This window comes from Dendropsophus ebraccatus, chromosome 14 (assembly GCF_027789765.1).
Source record: "Dendropsophus ebraccatus isolate aDenEbr1 chromosome 14, aDenEbr1.pat, whole genome shotgun sequence".
In the NCBI taxonomy this organism is placed as follows: domain Eukaryota; kingdom Metazoa; phylum Chordata; class Amphibia; order Anura; family Hylidae; genus Dendropsophus; species Dendropsophus ebraccatus.
This window is the reverse complement of record NC_091467.1, coordinates 48,997,847-49,020,047: the sequence shown is the minus strand read 5'-3', so window position 1 is coordinate 49,020,047 and position 22,201 is coordinate 48,997,847. Positions and strand designations below refer to the sequence as shown.

The window sequence follows — 22,201 nt, the reverse complement described above, 5'->3', positions numbered from 1 at the left end:
GTGGGATGTAGTGTATAGAAGATGTGCAGTAGGAGTGGGATGTAGTGTATAGGAGATGTGTTGGTGTGTGCAGCAGGGGAAGGATGTAGTGTACAGGAGCTGTGCTGTAGGAGTGGGATGTAGTGTATAGGAGATGTGTTGGTGTGTGCAGTAGGAGTAGGATGTAGTGTATAGGGGATGTGTTGGTGTGTGCAGTAGGAGTGGGATGTAGTCTACAGGAGCTGTGCAGTAGGAGTGGGATGTAGTGCATAGGAGATGTGTTGGTGTGTGCAGTAGGAGTGGGATGTAGTGTATAGGAGATGTGTTGTTGTGTGCAGTAGGAGTGGGATGTAGTGTATAGGAGATGTGTTGGTGTGTGCAGTAGGAATGGGATGTAGTGTATAGGAGATGTGTTGTTGTGTGCAGTAGGAGTGGGATGTAGTCTACAGGAGCTGTGCAGTAGGAGTGGGATGTAGTGTCTGGATGATGTGCTGGAGGGCTGGACAGTGGGAGGTGTTAAGATATAATCTGTCATCTCTCCTGTATCCCTCAGACAGTAAGCTGGGACCCTCCTCATCTCATGGAGTGACTGGTGGGACAGTGCGGAAGCACAATGGCTGGGGGGTGAGTTGGAGCTCTGGAGGTTGGGACAGGAGTATAATGTTACCTGCAGACTGGGTCAGTTTAGCATGGGCCTTGGTCCCACCACCAGCTGTTGGGTACTTGAGAAATCTGGGTTTAATGCTCACATTATATAGCTGGCTCTAGTATATAGGCATTGTATTATATACGTGGGCAATGTATGGCACTGTTATGTAGCCACTGTATGGCACTAGTAAGTGGGCATTATGGTACAATTATGTAGGCACTGTGGTACTATTGCCTAATCACTCTATGGCAATAGTATATTGTATGTAAGGATTAAGTGAACACATTATACAGTATATAGCAGCATTACATGAGACCAGGTAGCACTCTATGGCACTACAGTATTATGTAGACACTAGTACTATTCCCTAAGCAATCTACAGCAGTACTGTATTGTACAGAATGATTATGTGAGCATACTATGTAGTAGTTTTATATGGACACTGCATGGCACTATTGCCTAGTCAATCTTTACCATCATTTATATGGAGGTGATATGTGGCCACAATATATGCACTGATTGGCACTACTATGTAATGGCTTTAATCACTCTACATCTATATTATAGTGCATGGAAGGGTTATGTAGGCACACTATATAGTAGTATTATGTGGTTGCTCTGTGATACCATTATGTTGGCACTGTGTGGCATTTTCACATAGTCACTGAATGACACTATTATGTGAGACCTATGTGGCACATTTATGTTTGCATTGTGCGGCACTATTATGTGGTCACTGAATAGCACTATTGTCTAATATGTCTACAAGAGTATTATAGTATCATAGTATTATATGGGCACGCTATAAGCAGCATTCTGTGGTTACTCTATAGCACAATTATGTGCAGACTGCACAGCAGCATTATGTGGGCACTATAGGTCTATATTATGCAAACACTGTACAGCAGCATTATGTGGGCACTATAGGGCTGTATTATATGGACACTGTACAGCAGCATTATCTGGGCACTATCGGGCTGTATTATGTGGATACTGTACAGCAGCATTATCTGGGCCCTATACAAAAACATCATGTGAACATTATAGGACTGTATTATGTGGACACTATAGGTCTGTATTATGGGGACAATGAACAGCGCATTATCTGGGCACTATAGGGCTATGTTCACATTTTGTAAGACACCGGCCGTTCCATGATCCGGCCGGTAGTACTGGTAGTACCAGTACCGGCTGGATGATCCTTAGTGTCACTGAATTCTGATGCGGGCGCATCAGAATTCCCCACTGCTCACAATGGAGTGTGCGGCTCCGGCATTGTGAGCACTGACAGGGTTTTCTACGGCCGCAATTCAGTGAATAGCGGCCGCAGAAAACTGACATGTCAGTTTCTCGCGGCGCCGCTAAGAATCCTGACCGGAGTGTATGCCATGTGTATAAACTCTGGCCGGGATTCCATTGGAGGCAGCACTAAGTAAGCTACGTAGTAATCACGGCCATTGTTGTAAATGAGCAACAAGTGTGTGAACGTAGTGTGAACATAGCTTAGGGCTCTATTATGTGGATACTGCACAGCAGCATTATGCGGGTACTGCATAGCAGCATTATGCGGGTACTGCACAGCAGCATTATGTGGGTACTGTACAGCAGTATTATGCGGGTACTGCACAGCAGTATTATGCGGGTACTGCACAGCAGCATTATGTGGGTACTGTACAGAAGCATTATGTGAGCATTATAGGACTGTATTATGTGGACACCACAGGTCTGTATTATGTATATTGTATCATACATGGTGGTGTTTTGGCATGGTAGAGCACTATTATATGGATATACTATGACAGTACTGCCTTCTATTTCCACAAATACTGAGGACTAGAAGGGGCACACAGGTTACCCCCATTCACTACGCTCCTCCCCACCCATTGATCATCCATGTCCTGATAATCTCCACTAGAATGTTATTACTGCAATGAATCAGTTTAGCAGCAGGAAAGATTCTAGATGGGTTACAGGAAAATAAGATCCATAAATTGTTCTGTTTATGAGCCTATAAATCCGAACTGATCGTAGCTAAGTGACACAGCTGGGGGTCTCGTCACAATGTACTAGACCCCTTTCTTGTAAGAGCCTTGGACATGTTTCCATTTACTGACAGCAAGCAAAGATCAGGTGAGAAGTCAAAACACTAAGGGGGACGTGTATCCAGTGGCGAAATGTGTTTTTTTTTTGGCGGAAAGTGGCGATTTGCGAATGATTTTATTCGCAAATGGCCGTTGAGGGGGTATGGAGCTGTCGTAGGTTTTCTGCCGTGCGCACCGGCGGGCACGGGATTTATGTAGAGGCAGTCCGCATCTACATAAATCTCCGTAGTGCTAGAGCTGCGGGGACATTTTTAAGTCTGGCGCAGAGAACGCCGGACTTAATAAATGTCCCCCATAGTATATTACAAAGTCGCAGGTTAACATACATTGTAATCTATGGGCTGATGGTTTAATGGGCAACCGGTCAGCAGTAGCAGCCTGCACCCCCTGAGCAGACCCTACTGTGGTATGGCAGCTCTTGTATCCCTGTAGAGCAGGGATGGTGAACCTTCGGCCCTCCAGCTGTTGCAAGACTACAATTCCCATCATGCCTGGACAGCCAAAGCTAAAGCCGAAGGTTCCCCATCCCTACTGTAGAGGATGCAGTGTGAGCTTCTTCCTAAATTCCTTTATTGATTGCTATCTAGATTCTAGACATAATACCCCTATAGGAAGGCAGTAGAACGTGTTAAAGGGGAAGTCTCAGAAAAGCCCACATCACAGGAGCCCCCTTACCATTAACAGATCAGAGGGTAAGAGTATAACCATAGGACAACGTACTCTAACTATTGGCCCTCAAACTCTTGCAAAAGTACAACTCCCAGCAGGTCCTGACAGCCACAGACATGCTGGTAGTTGTAGTTTTGCTATTCATTCACTACCTAGAGCAATGACTCTCCAGCTGTTGCAAAGTTACAGCTCCCAGCATACTGTGACAGCCATTTGCAGTGCAGAGATAGCACAGTTTATGGTTGTACAATGTTATCCCATACTGCTGAATAACCAGGCACATCTGTCATTCAGAATCCTGGGAAAGCTGTATAATAATCCGTGTGGGGGCTATGCAGAAGACATAACAGTTGTCAGCTATATCTGACATGGGTCCTTACCCATCATTCTGAGGACATTTTTTGGACTATGAATGCTTAGTGCAAGGGAAGCCATGTTGGTGGTCAGGATACTGGGGAGTGGCACATTACAGTTAGCTCTATAGACAGCAGAAATTTCAGCTTCTCACCTGTCTCATTCCATCCGTCCTCACAGATCAGTCACCAAGACGCTCCTGTCCCATCTCATCCTGTTCGCTGCCATTTACATCCAGGTTGTCAGAAGTCACCAGAACCCAGGTAAGATGATGGGACCTCCGGGCTGTGCCCCCAGGCCTCATTGTGAATTCTCTCTTCCACCTGTGTCTCCTCTGGACTCCATTCTGGTACCTTTTACCTGCACTCATATTGTAACAATCACAAGACTAGACGCAATGTGACAAACCTTCAGCTGTGAGAAGTATTTGTCCCTGCAGGGGTTTTTAATGTGAATTTCCCCATTGACAGACAGCAAGCAGAGGTCTGGGATGTGGTCAGGAAATGTAACATAAAGTATAGTAGAAGGTGCAAAATTTTTCTATTAGCCATTAGAAAAGTTTCTTAGGCCGATAATCGGCTTGTGCAAAAGTGACAGTGATCAACCGAGGAACGGAAAACCCCCCGGGCCTTAGCTGATCACATATTTTGTGCGGGCTTTAAAATATATCGCTATTGGCGACAGATGACGTGCGGCCGAAAGCAATAGATTTAAATGGATTTAAATGAGCGATACAGTAATGCAGCCCGGCTGCTCAATTTGTTGTGTCATCTAAAGGCATTGCAAAAAGTGCTGATCTCACTGTGGCTGTTATTGTTATGGGGCAATGTATATGGCTCTTTAATGGGGACATTACACCTTTAGGGGATGCACTGTGATTGTCTCCATTATCAGGGGGCACCCTATCTGTATCCATTATGTGTGGCACAGTGCCTGTCTTCATTAGGGGGTGCACTGTGATTGTCTCCATTATAAGGGGGCACCCTATCTGTATCCATTATGTGTGGCACAGTGGCTGTCTTCATTAGGGGGTGCACTGTGATTGTCTCCATTATGAGGGGGCACCATAGCTGTATCCATTATGTGTGGCACAGTGCCTGTCTTCATTAGGGTAGCACTGTGATTGTCTCCATTATAGGGGGCACCATGGCTACAGCAGAAGAACTGATCCATATAGAGCAAAGCAGCCAAGAGCCTATGTACTCTATCTCGCAGCGCAGGTGACACCGGGACACACTCGGACACTTAGCCCAACTCAGGTAACCAAGAGTGGGTCACCCTGATAGGATGGGCACCCCGATACTGCAGGGCAAGAGGTGGTATAGCGACAAAGGTCGAAACACGTGCACAAGTATTCTTCTTCTTCTTTCAAGTATTCTTCTCAAGTATTCTTCTTCTTCTAAAGTTCTGGCAGAGCACAGTATTACATTGGGTTGGGACCGTCAGGACAAACTCCTCTCCACTTCTTTGAACTCTCTACTCTTCTCAGCACGTAAACAAGTCAGTACTACTGTTCCACTCACAACCTCAGTATTCTCAGCACAGATTCAGTGGACGCAAGTCTGTACCTTCACAGTCGCTATCAACCTGTATTACCAGAGACTTGCTAGTAAAGGAAAGTTTATTTATTCTACTGGGACTCAGTGATCATTGCACCAGCACCTACACACAAGCTACACCGTCCTTGGGTCATTTTCCCTTTCTGTGGGTGGCGGTACTGACAGTTCAGGTGGGTCATATCTCCACTCAGGACCACCATGATAAGAGCCCAAGGGACCCAACGCAACCCGGCAGGTGACCGACCATTGGGAAGCAATATAGCCAGCCACAAAAAACTAAAAGCAGGTATACCATCACACCTGTGTGCTGAGTTAGCACTGGCATCACGACAACCTTTTAACCGGCTGAGCTATATTCCACCGACTATCCACTAGAGAAGTGGTTTCACACTTAATCACCTAGCAAGTGCAGGGCAGCTTCCACACTATCACCTCTCTTTCTTTCACACACACAGCCCTGCCAATCACATATTAGCTAGGTAATCCCTATGAAAAGGAGCTAGTTCCTCGTTGGAGGGTCTTTAGTCTAGTCTTTTGTCAGTAGAGGTGGGGAGGGACTGAAACACTCAAGTAAGCTACTTGTTTCCTGCTGTTCACTACAACTACCATGCAGTGCTAGATCCATAAGAGGGAGAGACGTCCTCTGAGGAGAACCTTGTCCATGCTAGGGATACCTTCAGCAACACACAGGACAGGATAATTGGAGTTAGGTACTGACCTAACGGACAAAGCAGCATGCACTCCTATGTATCCTACTGTAATGCACGGATGTTCTGGGAAGTCTTGAAAACACTGCTTAACCCAGCGCAGGGACCTGGGACCTCGTACTACCCTAGAAGGACGGGTGCCCCGACACTAAAGGGCAAAAGGCGGTCAGATCAAAAGTATCTATACGTGAGTATGAGTATTTTCATTCTTCTGTTCTCCACTACGCTATCTCAGCAGACTACACTACTAAATTGGACAGGGCCCTCAAGACGCTTCTCTACTCTGTTCTTCTCTTACTTCATAAAGTCTAATATAACAACCTCTTGCCTGCACCTGCATGCCAAAGTCTTCCTATTTTCTTGTATTGCACTGAAGATTCTAAGTAAATGGACATTACTCTGGTTAAGTCATTGGATTCTGGTCTATCCTTTATTGCACCTACACACCAGTTCACACTTGGGCTAACTAAACCTTGAGTGCGGTGCCCGTTTGTTCAGGGGTGGGTTCCAGCACCACTTCTGGCCACTGTGACAAGTGTCCAAGTGACCCTACACCCACGCAGCAGCCACAACACCGCACAAGCTACCCCAACATATGGCACCCACCATCTCGCAAGTTACTTAGCCCAGGTGTATAAGGACTTAATGGCACACCTGTGCTGGGACACTACATATAGACTATAAGGTGTTTATCTAACCACCCTGTCCTCCTCGTCCCCTGGCTACTGGCACAGCAGTCATGTAGCAGTGTTAGCAGCAATCTGTGTACCCGCGGTCACACTAATCTTGAGTCTTCTTGACCGCCTGACATCTTGGAAGTCACTCGTCCGAACAATTTAGGGGACAGTTTGTTGATGTCTAATTTTCAGGACAAAGTTATAAAATGTGTTTACTTCCGATTGCTGTGATTGTCTCCAACCCTTGGTCACCCACTCTGCTACAATTACTGTCCGACACAAGATCCCCTGAGACATTCCTTGGCTGTATCTGTAGTAACAGCCTGTGAGGAGGGGGCCCGGACCTGTCAATGTCACACTGTCTCCGACCCCTGGGGCTAAGTGATGGCCCAGCTGGGAAATGGCATGTGCTGAAGTGTGCGGCGGACACAATGTCCACCATTGTTCCCTACAGACAGACTGCCCTTGTTCTGATCCTAAGAGGGCCACTCTGTTCTAAGAGGGCAAAGAGCGGAAATCCTAGTGATGGCTTCAGATCTCAGTGATTTCAGTGGGGCTTGTAAGGAACAGGGGAGGAGGAGGCTCAGTGTTTACCATTCAGGGGTCTGGGACAGCTGGGTGACCAAGCCTTTCATTCTAGCAACGCATTTTGTTAGCCAGCGTTCCTAGAGACTGTTATGAATTAAGCGCTGTCACTTTAAAAAACTTTTCATGTCAAAAGTTTTGATCAGTCACGTTCTGACAGTTACACTTATAGCCTACCCATACCAATACCCTAGGGCTCCCATAGTCTCCTTATACCAATAACCAGACTGCCTCCATGGTCGACCCATACTAATAACCATAATGCCCCCATAGCGTACCCATACCAGTAACCATAGTTTCCCCATAGCCGACCCATACCAACCAGGTTGCTCTGTTATGGGTAATGTATTTTTGGTGATTTTTTAATGGGTTCTTGTAGAGGTACATATGCTGTGTTATAGGAGAAGCCCGGTTAGACCAGTATAGCTGATGAGGGCATATTGGCAGTAGTTAGCATTATGGTGGGGTGAACAGAGCTTATTTTCCCAGCAATATGCCAGATTTGGCACATGTGACAAGGAATATATGTTCCTGAGCCTCTGCCTGTTTACAACTATATTATAGCACTGCCATCACTATATACACAAGCCCCAAAACTCTGTAGCCTAGTTTTTCATGTTCGGAATTGCCTTGTTTTTTTAGATGTGTATTTGCAAATAATAAACATATTGTGATTTTATACGTGTGTTGATCCATTTTCCGTAGATACTGTACCAATAACCATAGTGCCTCCATAATCTACCCATACTAATAATCATAGTGCCCCCATAATCTACCCATACCAATAACCAAAGCCCACCTTTAGCCTACCCATACCTATAACCATAGTGCTCCCATAGTCTACCCATACCAATAACCATAGTGCCTCCATAATCTACCCATACCAATAACCATAGTGTCCCCATAATCTACCCATACTTAAAACCATAGTGCCCCCATAATCTACCCATACCAATAACCAAAACGCCCCTTTAGCCTACCCATACCTATAACCATAGTGCCCCCATAGTCTACCCATACCTATATCCATAGTGCCCCCATAGCCTACCCATACCAATAACCATAGTGCCCCTATAGCCTACCCATACCTATAACCATAGTGCCCCCATAGTCTATCCATACCTATATCCATAGTGTCCCCCATAGCCTACCCATACCAATAACCATAGTGCCCCTATAGCCTACCCATACCTATAACCATAGTGCCCCCATAGTCTACCCATACCAATAACTATAGTGCCCCAAATAGCCTACCCATACCAATAACCATAGTGCCCCCATAGTCTACCCATACCTATAACCATAGTGCCCCAATAGTCTACCCATACTTAAAACCATAGTGCCCCCATAATCTACCCATACCAATAACCAAAACGCCCCTTGAACCTACCCATACCTATAACCATAGTGCCCCCATAGTCTACCCATACCTATATCCATAGTTCCCCCATAATCTACCCATACCAATAATCATAGTGCCCCCATAGCCTACTCATACAAATAACCATAGTGCCCCCATAATCTACCCATACCTATAACCATAGTGCCCCCATAGTCTACCCATACCAATAACCATAGTGCCCCCATAGCCTACCCATACCAATAACCATAGTGCCCCCATAGCCTACCCATACCAATAACCATAGTGCCCCCATAGCCTACCCATACAAATAACCATAGTGCCCCCATAATCTTCCTATAGTGTTGACTATTATCTGTTGGTACTCATAATATCATCAATGATTCTTTGGTTGTGATTGACCTTGAAATCTTTTTTTATAGACATTTTTAATAGCCCTAAAGTCTCCTTTCCCAGAACTTCTTAAATCATTGGTCTGCGCCACCCCCCCTCCCCCCCACCGCCAATACACCCACACACTGACTTTGTGTCACACAGAGCTTCTTTACCCCACTAGTTGTGATATTTACACATCCAGAAGGGTTAATTTCTCGTGGAAGGAAAGATGCAGCTTTCTGAGGACAATGAATTCAGTTTTTCTGTGAAGATGGAAGGAAGAAGAGACGTCACCCCCCAGGCCAAAACCATAATGGATGCTCTGACTATTCATGTATTCCTCCCAGCGGCGGAGAAGGGAGTGGTTATTCCCCATCACTACATTTTACATCTAATCTGAATTGTTCTGCACTCTTGAGATGTTTCCCATACCCTACAGCGGAGACGTCCCGGCAGACAGCACAGTGCTGACCGGCTGACTACTGTACAGCTGCTGCACTGCTGGATGTGATGGGATCAGGCAGTGTCAGCTCCAGGGTCTGCAGGCAGTGACAGCAAAAAGACAGTGCAGACTGGTGGTGACACCCCATCCATATCATCCCCAAGACTCCGCGAGCTGCCACATCCACGCTATACCACTTATAACACCTTTGCCGTAACACCCAGAGGCCGATGGGAGAGAACAGCCCCTGTCCCCTGCCCCTTATTTATCTACAGTATCTACAAGTATCTCCTATCTATCTATCTATCTATCTATCTATCTATCTATCTATCTATCTATCTCCTATCTATCTCCTATCTATCTATCTATCTATCTATCTCCTATCTATCTATCTATCTATCTATCTATCTATCATCTATCTATCTATCTATCTATCTATCTATCTATCTATCTATCTATCTCCTATCTATCTATCTATCTATCTATCTATCTACTATCTATCTATCTATCTATCTATCTATCTCCTATCTATCTATCTATCTATCTATCCATCTATCTATCTATCTATCTATCTCTATCTATCTCTCTCATATCTATCTATCTATCTATCTATCTATCTATCTATCTATCTATCTATCTATCTTTTTGTCCGTCTATCTACCTATCTATCTGTCTAATATCTATCGCCCTCTCCACTGCTCTCTCTTTACTGCTCTTTCTATTATGTACCATTCTCTCTCCCCAACTTCCTCTAGTATCCTCCTTTAGTCCACAATTTGCTCTCTAGCACTTTTTCTCTACTAGATTCTTATACCACTCTCTGTCTCTTTACATCTTTCTGCCACTCTCCCTATTTCTGCTGTCATCTCTTTCCACCATTCTCTGTCTCTCTACTACTCTCCAATACTCTCTATCACTCTCCAATACTCTACCTCTCTCTGACTAAAGGCCCTATTACACAAATCGATTATCGCCCGTATTTGGCTTTGTGTAATAAAAGACAGCCATCGGCTGATCGGCTGATCGTTGTCTTTCATTCTGTTTCAACATGTTGATAGCAACAATCTGCTGCCGTTACTCCGCGCAATAGGAGCAGCGGCAACAGACCGCCTATATCTCCTATGGCCCCCCGCACTTACCTGCTCGCTGTCGGCGTGGGTAATAGCAATAGCCCGTGTAATAGGGGCTTTAGTAATACTTTCATTTTTTTTTACCACGTTTCCCTATTCTCTGCTTCTGTCTTTTTTCCCTTTTCTTTACCCCTTCTTTCTCCCCCTGTTCTTTTTCCATCCCCTTCCATCTCCCCCTGTCTCTTCCTTTTCCTCTTCTTCTCCGACTGTCTAGTCTCTAGCTCTTGGATTCATGGTGCACACCTCACACCTTGCTCTCATGCTGTCACTATCTCTTACTTCCGCCTCAATCCCCGGCAGCTGTCTTCAGGCGGCACAGTCCCAGCTGGAGTACGCTCTGTGTGGGCTCACATACTGAGTTCTGTACCTGCAGGCACATGATATTACTAACTATGAACTTTCTGCCTTTGCGTGATGTGTGTTTTCCTTACGCCTCAACCTCATAACAGTTAGTGATATAACATTACCCAGATAGGGGCACTGTAACAAAAAAGATCAGAATGGAATCCCCTTGCCTTCATTTCCCTCTTTTTTTATCATTCCCCTTTAACTTTTTCTTATTCTCTATCACTGCCAGTGGTGCAGTCCTTGTTAAGAATGAAAGGGAGACCAGAGCTGGTGCTTATTCCTGCAAACATATGGCCCTATTTACACCAACAGATTATCTGACAGATTTTTTTAAGCCACAGCCAGAAATGGATTTGAAAAGGGGAGAAATTTCGGTCTTTCCTTTATTACCGATTCTCTGTTTATAGTCCATTCCTTACTTTGGCTCAAAAAAATATGTCAGATAATCTGTTGGTGTAATAGGGCCCATAGGTAGATGTCAGTGCCTACCGGGCTAGAAGGAGGACATGTTCTATGTGACCTGAAGCCTGATCTGGAAGCCCAGTGCAACATCTGCAGGCCTCTTCATGGCGAGTTACCATTAAAACATAAGTGCCCTGCTAAGACATCTCTTTATATCCTATCAGATAATTCTGAATTAGTAGAAGATCCTCCTGCGGCGGGCCATGGATGAGCGGCAGAAACACAGGGGGGCAGATTATGGGTTGGTTGGAAGCACCCCCACAGGCACTTGTCACTGTGAGCCAGGAGTGGGACCAGCTAGCCATCCCTTAGTGCTGGCTCTGCAGCACCGCGTTCAGTTGAGAGACCTAGATAAAGTAAACCAGGAATAAATCTTACTTGTAACACTTTGGAGGACAAGTACAGTATAGAAGCTTTGAATAATACAATATTTTGTTCAACGAGATAACACTCCAGTAGGGAGGTACAAATGTGGACGAAGTTCTCACACGCTTTTGCATATATATATATATATATATATATATATATATATATATATATATATACTACCGTTCAAAAGTTTGGGGTCACATTGAAATGTCCTTATTTTTGAAGGAAAAGCACTGTACTTTTCAATGAGGATAACTTTAAACTAGTCCTAACTTTAAACAAATACACTCTATACATTGCTAATGTGGTAAATGACTATTCTAGCTGCAAATGTCTGGTTTTTGGTGCAATATCTACATAGGTGTAAAGAGGCCCATTTCCAGCAACTATCACTCCAGTGTTCTAATGGTACAATGTGTTTGCTCATTGGCTCAGAAGGCTAATTGATGATTAGAAAACCCTTGTGCAATCATGTTCACACATCTGAAAACAGTCTAGCTCGTTACAGAAGCTACAAAACTGACCTTCCTTTGAGCAGATTGTGTTTCTGGAGCATCACGTTTGTGGGGTCAATTAAACGTTCAAAATGGCCAGAAAAAGAGAACTTTCATCTGAAACTCGACAGTCTATTCTTGTTCTTAGAAATGAAGGCTATTCCATGCGAGAAATTGCTAAGAAATTGATGATTTCCTACAACGGTGTGTACTACTCCCTTTAGAGGACAGCACAAACAGGCTCTAACCAGAGTAGAAAAAAAAGTGGGAGGCCGCGTTGCACAACTAAGCAAGAAGATAAGCACATTAGAGTTCAGGGAAGAAAAAGAGTGCTGCCCCTCACACCTATGGCTGATACTAGTACCTCTCGGCTGCATAAAAAACATCAGAATTCTGTATGTGAATTGATCAAGCCACACTGCCCCATGTACCGCGTGCAGGTATCTGATACACATGGGTCCCTACACTAAGTCCACACTGTGCCAGTCAGCGACCACCACCCCCGCAGGCGTGCACAGTCAGGGAAGGGAGGCATGGAACGGCCCTGCAACCCCCATGCCACAGGACCAGACCTAAAAATGCCACACCAAAACCCAGCCAGCACCACCGGCGGAGGAAGCTGCCCCCAAACAGCACAAGTCTGGATAAGGTATTGCACTCACCATAAGCACATTAGAGTCTCTAGTTTGAGAAACAGACGCCTCACAGGTCCCCAACTGGTATCTTCATTAAATAGTACCCGCAAAACACCAGTGTCAACATCTACAGTGAAGAGGAGGCTGCGGGATTTTGGGCTTCAGGGCAGAGTGGCAAAAAAAAAGCCATATCTGAGACTGGCCAATAAAAGAAAAAGATTAAGATGGGCAAAAGAACACAGACATTGGACAGAGGAAGACTGGAAAAAAGTGTTGTGGACGGATGAATCCAAGTTTGAGGTGTTTGGATCACAAAGAAGAACATTTGTGAGACGCAGAACAAATGAAAAGATGCTGGAAGAATGCCTGACGCCATCTGTTAAGCATGGTGGAGGTAATGTGATGGTCTGGGGTTGGTGCTGGTAAGGTGGGAGATTTGTACAGGGTAAAAGGGATTCTGAATAAGGAAGGCTATCACTCTGCACCGCCATGCCATACCCAGTGGACAGCGATTGATTGGAGCCAATTTCATCCTACAACAGGACAATGACCCTAAACACACCTCCAAATTGTGCAAGAACTATTTACAGCAGAAGCAGGCAGCTGGTATTCTATCAGTAATGGAGTGGCCAGCGCAGTCACCAGATCTGAACCCCATTGAGCTGTTGTGGGAGCAGCTTGAGCGTATGGTAAGCCAGAAGTGCCCATCCAACCAATACAACTTGTGGGCGCTGCTTCTAGAAGCGTGGGGTGCTATTTCTCCAGCTTACCTCAACAGATTAATAGCTAGAATGCCAAAGGTGTGCAATGCTGTAATTGCTGCAAAAGGAGGATTCTTTGACGAAAGCAAAGTTTGATGTAAAAACAATGTTATTTCAAATACAAATCATTATTTCTAACCTTGTCAATGTCTTGACTCTATTTTCTATTCATTTCACAACATATGGTGGTGAAGAAGTGTGACTTTTCATGGAAAACACAAAATCGTTTGGGTGACCCCAAACTTTTGAACGGTAGTATATATATATATATATATATATATATATATATATATATATATATATATAGTTCTGATAAGACTTGACAATCTTTGAGAATACAATTTGTAATACTTGAACACAATGGAGATAATAGACCTGGGATAGTACTGCAGCTGAAGTATATTTGAGAATATAGCAGATGAGTTGAATACGGGTTGACAATATACTGATAGTTAGTTAGCAGTAGTTGAAGTAGACTTCTGAAGCTAGTTGAAATAGACCATAGTTGTAGAGCGTGGGTAAGTAATGATACTGCGGATTATTAGAAATGGGAACCTATTTGGCACAGTGGCTCAGCTGGGGCTCTGGGGCTGTAGAGACAAGTCCTGAATCCTCTGACATCCGCTGAACTACTACGTGGGCATGAAGTGACGTGCTGATAGGGATTACAGGTCCACTTAGTGGAAGAGCTAGTTGTCCGGGAGACCCTCAGGGGACACACTAGCAAGATGCAGTAGAAACTCAGCCTTTGCACTTCGCTAAACTGCGAGTGAGTTTGGTACCTCAGTTACTTTTGTAGACTCCTTCAGAGGTAGGAGAATTAGACAATCCCTCAGTGTAATAGGCTAGTACCATCCTCACTACAGCTCTACATGGTGCTCTAGCCGGACATGGCTAGGATCTAGTAGTAAGAGGAAAATACAGAAGTCCCACACAAGTCTCCTGGTGGCAGTGACAGTTGTAACTAGACTGATTCCAACTGAACCCATTAGTCCCACCCCACTATATATATATATATATATATATATATATATATAGCTAGCTAACAGGAAAGGATCTGATTGGGCAATACACTTGGAATAACCCTCTGTGATAGGGTAGAGCTCCTGAGGTAACTAGCAGGGATTGGTTAGTTTACTATCTGAAAAAAGTGGCAGGAAATACATAATCAATAATAGAGACATCAGTTAACCCTTATGCAGGTTTAGCTATCAGCCGTGCAGTACAGCAGTGACATCTAGAAGCAGGAGTTATGTAATACAGTTACCTATTACAGTGCATACACATATACAGGATACCGACCTATCAGGGCCGGTTTTAGACTAGATGTGGCCCTGGGCGAAGTTAAAGGTGGGGCCCCAAATGCTGAAATATTTTAGCAACAATTTAAGGTCCCCATACATGTTACTCTTTTGTTGGTGGTACCTGTTGCTCCTGGTGGGTTCGGCCATCAGCGTAAGGTGTATGGGGCTCTCTGGACAGTCCTCTGACAGATGATATCAGTGGACATAGGGGGTCGAGCTTGATGGAAAATCAACGCCCAACCTCTTTGTTCTCAGAGAGATAAGCCGGCATCAGATCTGTATGGCTATGGCTTTCCCCTCTCATAGAGAACACAGGAACACTCAGATGTGCCAAATTTCTGTGTATGGGGAGGACGGGACCGGATGGGACAGATAATTGTCAGCTGAAGGATTGTTCAGCCAGCAGTTATTGGAAGCATACGGCCACTTTTAAGGCCGTATTACACGGCCTGATATTCCGCAGAAGCGAGCGCCAATCTGGTAGAATGGAGCTCGCTTAGAGAGCCTACTACATGGCTCTTTTATGATGCAGCAAAAGCTATGGAGGAGATTTATCAAACTGGTGTAAAGAAGAATTGGCTCAGTTGCCCCTAGCAACCAATCAGATTCCACCTACTTAGAATGTGAGTAATGAAAGGTGGAATCTGATTGGTTGCTAGGGGCAACTGAGCAAGTTTCATTTTACACCATGTTTGATAAATTTCCCCCCCTATGTGTATATATACAGTATATCATTAGTGATGTGTGTGCAATCCTTGCTGTATATAGTAAACAATAAAGATATATACTACCTGATTAAGGTCCCCCGGTGTCCTCAGGCCTTGTCTGTGATATATACTACCTGATCATGTTCCCCAGTGTCCTCTCAGAGCGATAGCGTCCTGATTCGGACAATTTTCGCTCCATGTATTAGGGCCCTTACTCAGTTCAGAAGGTTACATGCCGGGACTGCCGCTATATGCCAGGACTGCCGCTACATGTCAGGACTGCAGCTACATTATGGGTCTGCCGCTACATGTCGGGACTGCCGCTACATGTCGGGACTGCCGCTACATGTCAGGACTGCCGCTACATGTCGGGACTGCCGCTACATGTCGGGACTGCCGCTACATGCCGGGACTGCCCCTACATGCCGGGACTGCCGCTACATTATGGGACTGCCCCTACATTATGGGACTGCCCCTACATGGCAGGACTGCCGCTACATTCTGGGACTGCCACTACATTATGGGACTGCCACTACATGCCAGGACTGCCGCTAGTGGTGTAAACACAAGAACTATTTATATGAATTGCATTAAAAAAATTAAATAAAAAAATCACTATAATCAGGACCAAATATTACCTCCATACCGTTATTGAAGAAAACACACTATATATAGGCCAATATTACCACCATAAAGTGACCGCCCCATAATGACTTTATATACACTATATACAGACCAATATTACCGCCATAGAGTGACCACCGCATGACTCTTTATATACACTATATACAGACCAATATTACCGCTATAGACTGACCACTGTATAATGAATGACTCTATATACACTGTATACAGACCAATATTATGTGTCTGTAACTCTATGGCTGTACTTTTGGTCTGTATATAGTTTATATATAGAGTCATTATGTGGTGGTCACTGTATGGCGGCAATTTGGCAATATCATTATGTGGTGGTCAATCTATGGCAGTAATGACTATATATACACTTTATACAGACCAATATTATTGCCAAAGAGTGACCACCGCATAATGGCTCTATATACAGACCAATATTACCGCCATAGACTGACCACCACATAATAACTCTATATACAGACCAATATTACTGCCATACAGTGACCACCACATAACTCTATATACACACTATATACAGACCAATATTACCGCCATAGAGTGACCGCCACATAACTCTATATACACACTATATACAGACCAATATTACCGCCATAGAGTGACCGCCACATAACTCTATATACACACTATATACAGACCAATATTACCGCCATAGATTGACCACTGCATAATGACTCTGTATCCAGACCAATATTATGTGGCGATCACTCTATGGCTGTACTATTGGTCTGTATATAGTGTATATAGTCATTATGTGGTGGTCACTGTATGGCGGTAATATTGGTCTGTATATAGTGTCATTATGTGGTAGTCAATCTATGGCAGTAATGACTATATATACACTATATACAGAGCAATATTAATGCCAAAGAGTGACCGCCACATAATGACTCTATATACAGACCAATATTACCGCCATACAGTGACCACCACCTAAGGACTGAATACCACCTTATTTTTTTTTCTCACCGTATTGCCTTATATACATAGGAGCTGCAGCCAATCAGCGGCCTCAGTGGTCACCTGCAGCAATTACATAGGACTGATGAGGCCAGAGAATGGCTGCAGCTCCTATATACAGTCTATTCACCTCAACACTTGGAGTCAGCAGTGCTAATACACACACACCATTATATATATATATATATATATATATATATATATACACACACCATTATATATATATATATATATATATATATATATATACACACACACACCATTTTATATATATATATATATAATATATATATATATATATATATATATATATATATACACACACACCATTATATATATATATATAATATATATATATATATATATACACACACACACCATTATATATATATATATATATATATATATATATATATATATATATATAAAAAAAATTGAACACGAGGACGGCACTCCAGTAGTGTATAGTGAGGATTTATTCACCCAATCACAAACAGCTATATATATATATATATATATATATATATATACACACACACAGCTATATATATATATATATACACACACACACACCATTATATATATATATATATATATATATATATATATATACACACACACACACACACACATCCATGAAAACACATTATACAGATACAAACCATCCAGCCCACACACTATACACAGGACATGTAACACACACTACAGTCATCCATTATACACCTACATTCATACACATTACACACTACATGTACAGTATACTTACCCCCTCTAGCATGCTGGGTGTAGTGGTACATCCCCCTCATGTACCTTGCAGCAGCAGCAGGCTGTCATCCTCACCCGGCAGCCCTCTCCTCCATCGTCCCGACAGCTCCACACCAGAGCAGGAAGTCACGTGCAGTAAGAGGAGCTGGAGGGAGGGGGAGCTACACACACGGAGCAGACACCAGCCCAGCGTCCTGCAGCCTCTGCGTGACCCCTGATGGCAGCAGCCGGGGATCACTGCCAGACGCTGCAGGACGCTGTCTGTGCTCTCCTCTCCTACTGGAACTGCGGGAGGGGGCCCCTGGGGGAGGGGGGCCCTGGGCATTTGCCCTGCTTGCCCCCCCCTAACGCCGGCCATGCGACCTATACCTGCTAGAAAAAGACAGTGGACTTCTCCCTGGGACACTGCACTCCCATATTCTCTGGAGGACCCAGCATGTCTGTACCCACACAACAATGGTTACCATGTAATACTTCACTTTCCTTGTGGGGGCACTGCACTTAAAGAGGATGTACCATCAGGTACATCCTCTTTAATCTGACCCAGGGATAGAACGGCGCCACGGTCCGTTTTTTGAACCACAGCCCGGTTCCCGTGTACGGTGCTGTTCTATCTATCTAATGAAGCCGCGTCATAGAGGGGAGGGAATTCCCTCCCACTGGGGGCGGGCCAGTGCGCCTCCTCCTGTGCTTTAGCCCCAGCCCGGTACCCTTGGATAGAACTGCGCCGTACACAGAAACCAGGCCACAGTTCAAAAAACGGAACACGGCACCGGCTTCCCCGTGACGGCGCCGCTCTATCACTGGGTCAGATTAAAGAGGATGTACCTGATGGTACATCCTCTTTAAACTTATCACTTCAATTCAGTGTTCTCCATACTGTAGATTACAGCAGTAAAAGGAAAAATTGTAACAGAAAACAAAAGGGATCAACATCCCCTTTAACTTTATTATAGTAGTTTTGTAGTTTCCATCACCTTTATCCCTGATGTTCTATATATTCTGTATCTGAGTCATGTAATCGTCTCCCACCTTCCTTGTCCCCATCTTCTTTCCTCCTTTATAGTTTGAATTTTTTTTGATGAGCCATCGCCATGGTAACAGCGGCCCATTAAAAAGTCGACCTCAGTAACCGCTGACACTACTGTACTTTCCGAATCTGTTTTCCTCCTCCGTCCATCGTTCTTCTGTATGTAGCAGCTGCTGTGCCATGTTCTACTGCTCGGTGAATGGGTAGCGTTGTCCTTATTGTGCTCTCGGTGCAGGTATCAGAGATCAGCCACTGAGGTTACATATAGAGGCGGAAACCTCTACAAATCTCATACTACTCGCAGCAGAGGGTTTGCTACATTGTAATCAGTCTTTGAGCAAAGTATACTATCAGGACCTAATTTCTTCTAAAAACAGTGCCACCCCTGTCAACAGTCTGTGTGTGGTATTGCAGCCTAGCCCTATGCAATATCACTTACAGCCTGAGGACAGGAGTGGCGCTGTTTTTGGCAACCAGCCATGTCTTTCTAATCCTGTAAAAATTCCCTTTAACAACTTTCACATTTATTTATAAAATTTAGAATTCTCCACATTATTAAGGTATCTACGCTGGTCATTGTTGCCTCCGGTGACGGAATAGTTGTCAATTTCCTGCCAGTTATGGGCAATTATGACACTCAGTTGATGGTAATTGAACGTGATTATGCTATTTTATGCTACAAATTGCGCTAAAAGTTCATTCTGCTCAAAATAGAAGCCATTACCTTCCCGGTGTGTTGGGTTTTTGCATCTATTAAAGTCTTAATGAAGAGGAGACTTTGTCATTGAGAACATTTTCTGCTGAAATACAACGTCTACAATGGATGAACACAGAAGGGGACCCTGTTTTGCATCTTTATAAGGTGGTTTCAAAGAGCGTCTCTTCCTTTGGAGGACCAGCACGTCTGTATGTTACACATGATTTCCCTCATCTCAGTGGTCAACTTGTAATACATTATTTCACCTGTGGTGGAGCTGGAGGGAAATTGAACAGTTGCTGACAGATTCTTCTGCAGATTTCACCTGATCGCTGGAAGTCCAAATCTATTTGAGCTATAAACAGGAATACATTTATGGACTAGTTTACTAAACTATGTAATTAAATAAGTTATGGTGTTAATTAAATAAGTTAGTTATGGTGCGTTTACATGTTCCATGTAAACGCACCATAAGTCTTCCAGGTAACATGAATCCACACCCTATCCCTCTTAAAGGGACTCTGTCACCTCCAAAACACCTGCTAAACTTAAGTTATCAGTAGAGTATACAATTTTGATTATATATCTGCAATTTTTATCTTTCTATGTTTTTGCATTCCTTTGCCATAAGCCACAAATGAAGGAGTCTGAGTAGTCCTCTCCATCCATTATATCCTTGAGCTGAGTATTCCTCTCCATTATACAGTATTCTTGAGCAGAGTAGTCCTCTCCATCCATTATATCCTTGAGCTGAGTAGTCCTCTCCATTATACAGTAATCTTGAGCTGAGTTGTCCTCTCCATTATATTCTTGAGCTGAGTAGTCCTCTCCATTATATTCTTGAGCTGAGTAGTCCTCTCCATTATATTCTTGAGCTGAGTAGTCCTCTCCATTATATCCTTGAGCTGAGTAGTCCTCTCCATTATATTCTTGAGCTGAGTAGTCCTCTCCATTATATTTTTGAGCTGAGTAGTCCTCTCCATTATATTCTTGAGCTGAGTAGTCCTCTCCGTTATATCCTTGAGCTGAGTAGTCCTCTCCATTATATTCTTGAGCTGAGTAGTCCTCTCCATTATATTCTTGAGCTGAGTAGTCCTCTCTATTATATTCTTGAGCTGAGTAGTCCTCTCCGTTATATTCTTGAGCTGAGTAGTCCTCTCCATTATATTTTTGAGCTGAGTAGTCCTCTCCATTATATTCTTGAGCTGAGTAGTCCTCTCCGTTATATCCTTGAGCTGAGTAGTCCTCTCCATTATATTCTTGAGCTGAGTAGTCCTCTCCATTATATTCTTGAGCTGAGTAGTCCTCTCTATTATATTCTTGAGCTGAGTAGTCCTCTCCGTTATATTCTTGAGCTGAGTAGTCCTCTCCATTATATCCTTGAGCTGAGTAGTCCTCTCCATTATACAGTATTCTTGATCTGAGTAGTCCTCTCCGTTATATTCTTGAGCTGGGTAGTCCTCTCCATTATATTCTTGAGCTGAGTAGTCCTCTCCATTAAATTCTTGAGCTGAGTAGTCCTCTCTATTATATTCTTGAGCTGAGTAGTCCTCTCCATTATATTCTTGAGCTGTGTAGTCCTCTCCAATATATCCTTCAGCTGAGTAGTCCTCTCCATTATATTTTTGAGCTGAGTAGTCCTCTCCATTATATTCTTGAGCTGAGTAGTCCTCTCTATGCACCAACATGCCCAGTGTGTAGGCTTACAATGGTGAAATAAAAATAAGTAGAAAGCTACAAATTACAGATTTGGAATCTGCATTCTTTATCCTACTTAAAGATGACTTTAGTTTAGGGTTTTGAGGAGGATGGGTTGGAGGTGGCAGAGTCTTTTTAACCTCTAGACAACCCTGGACGTACAGTTACGTTCTGGAAGTCTGTCACCAGATGACCCTGGACGTAACTGTACGTCCTTGGTCTCTAAGGAGCTATGAAGAGCGCTCCAAACACGCTGCAGCGTGTCAAAAACCCCTTAAATGCTGCGCTCGTGGCGCGCTCGCAGCGTTTAAGTGTAAGTGATAGGAGCAGCTCCTGTCACTTACTGGACGGGACTCCCATAGTGTGACTGCGGGGGTCCTGATTGCTTTCACGGACCGCAAGAGCTGTCCACAGTGGCAGGAAATTACCATAGAAAACCTTTCCGGCTCTGGACTGTTCCTGTCTCAGCCAGAGATGTCAGCAGAGAGCACTGTGTCAGCCTGAAAATAAAACATAATTTTCTGCATGACATACAGCAGCTGATAAGTATGGGAAGACTTGAGATTTTTAAATAGAAGTAAATTACAAATCTATATAACTTTCTGAAACCAGTTGATTTGAAAGAAAAAGATTTTCGCTGGATAACCCCTTTAATGCAACAGTGGTGGAACATATAGTGGAGACGCTAGTGCCTAGTAACATCCGTTAGCATGGCACACATTCAGTGGT

General features: G+C 43.9%; 1 protein-coding gene across 2 annotated transcripts in view; it reads left to right on the top strand.

The window, feature by feature from the left end:
• The first annotated feature begins 526 nt into the window (after positions 1-526).
• The window catches only part of COL20A1 (collagen type XX alpha 1 chain), a 63,311-nt gene continuing 41,636 nt past the window's right edge, over positions 527-22,201 (top strand). For both annotated transcript variants that reach the window (XM_069952952.1, XM_069952950.1), the window contains exons 1-2: positions 527-603; positions 3,934-4,016. In XM_069952952.1, coding sequence (XP_069809053.1) covers positions 593-603; positions 3,934-4,016 — 94 coding nt within the window. In that variant the 5' untranslated portion in view covers positions 527-592. The remainder of the gene's footprint in view (positions 604-3,933; positions 4,017-22,201) is intronic.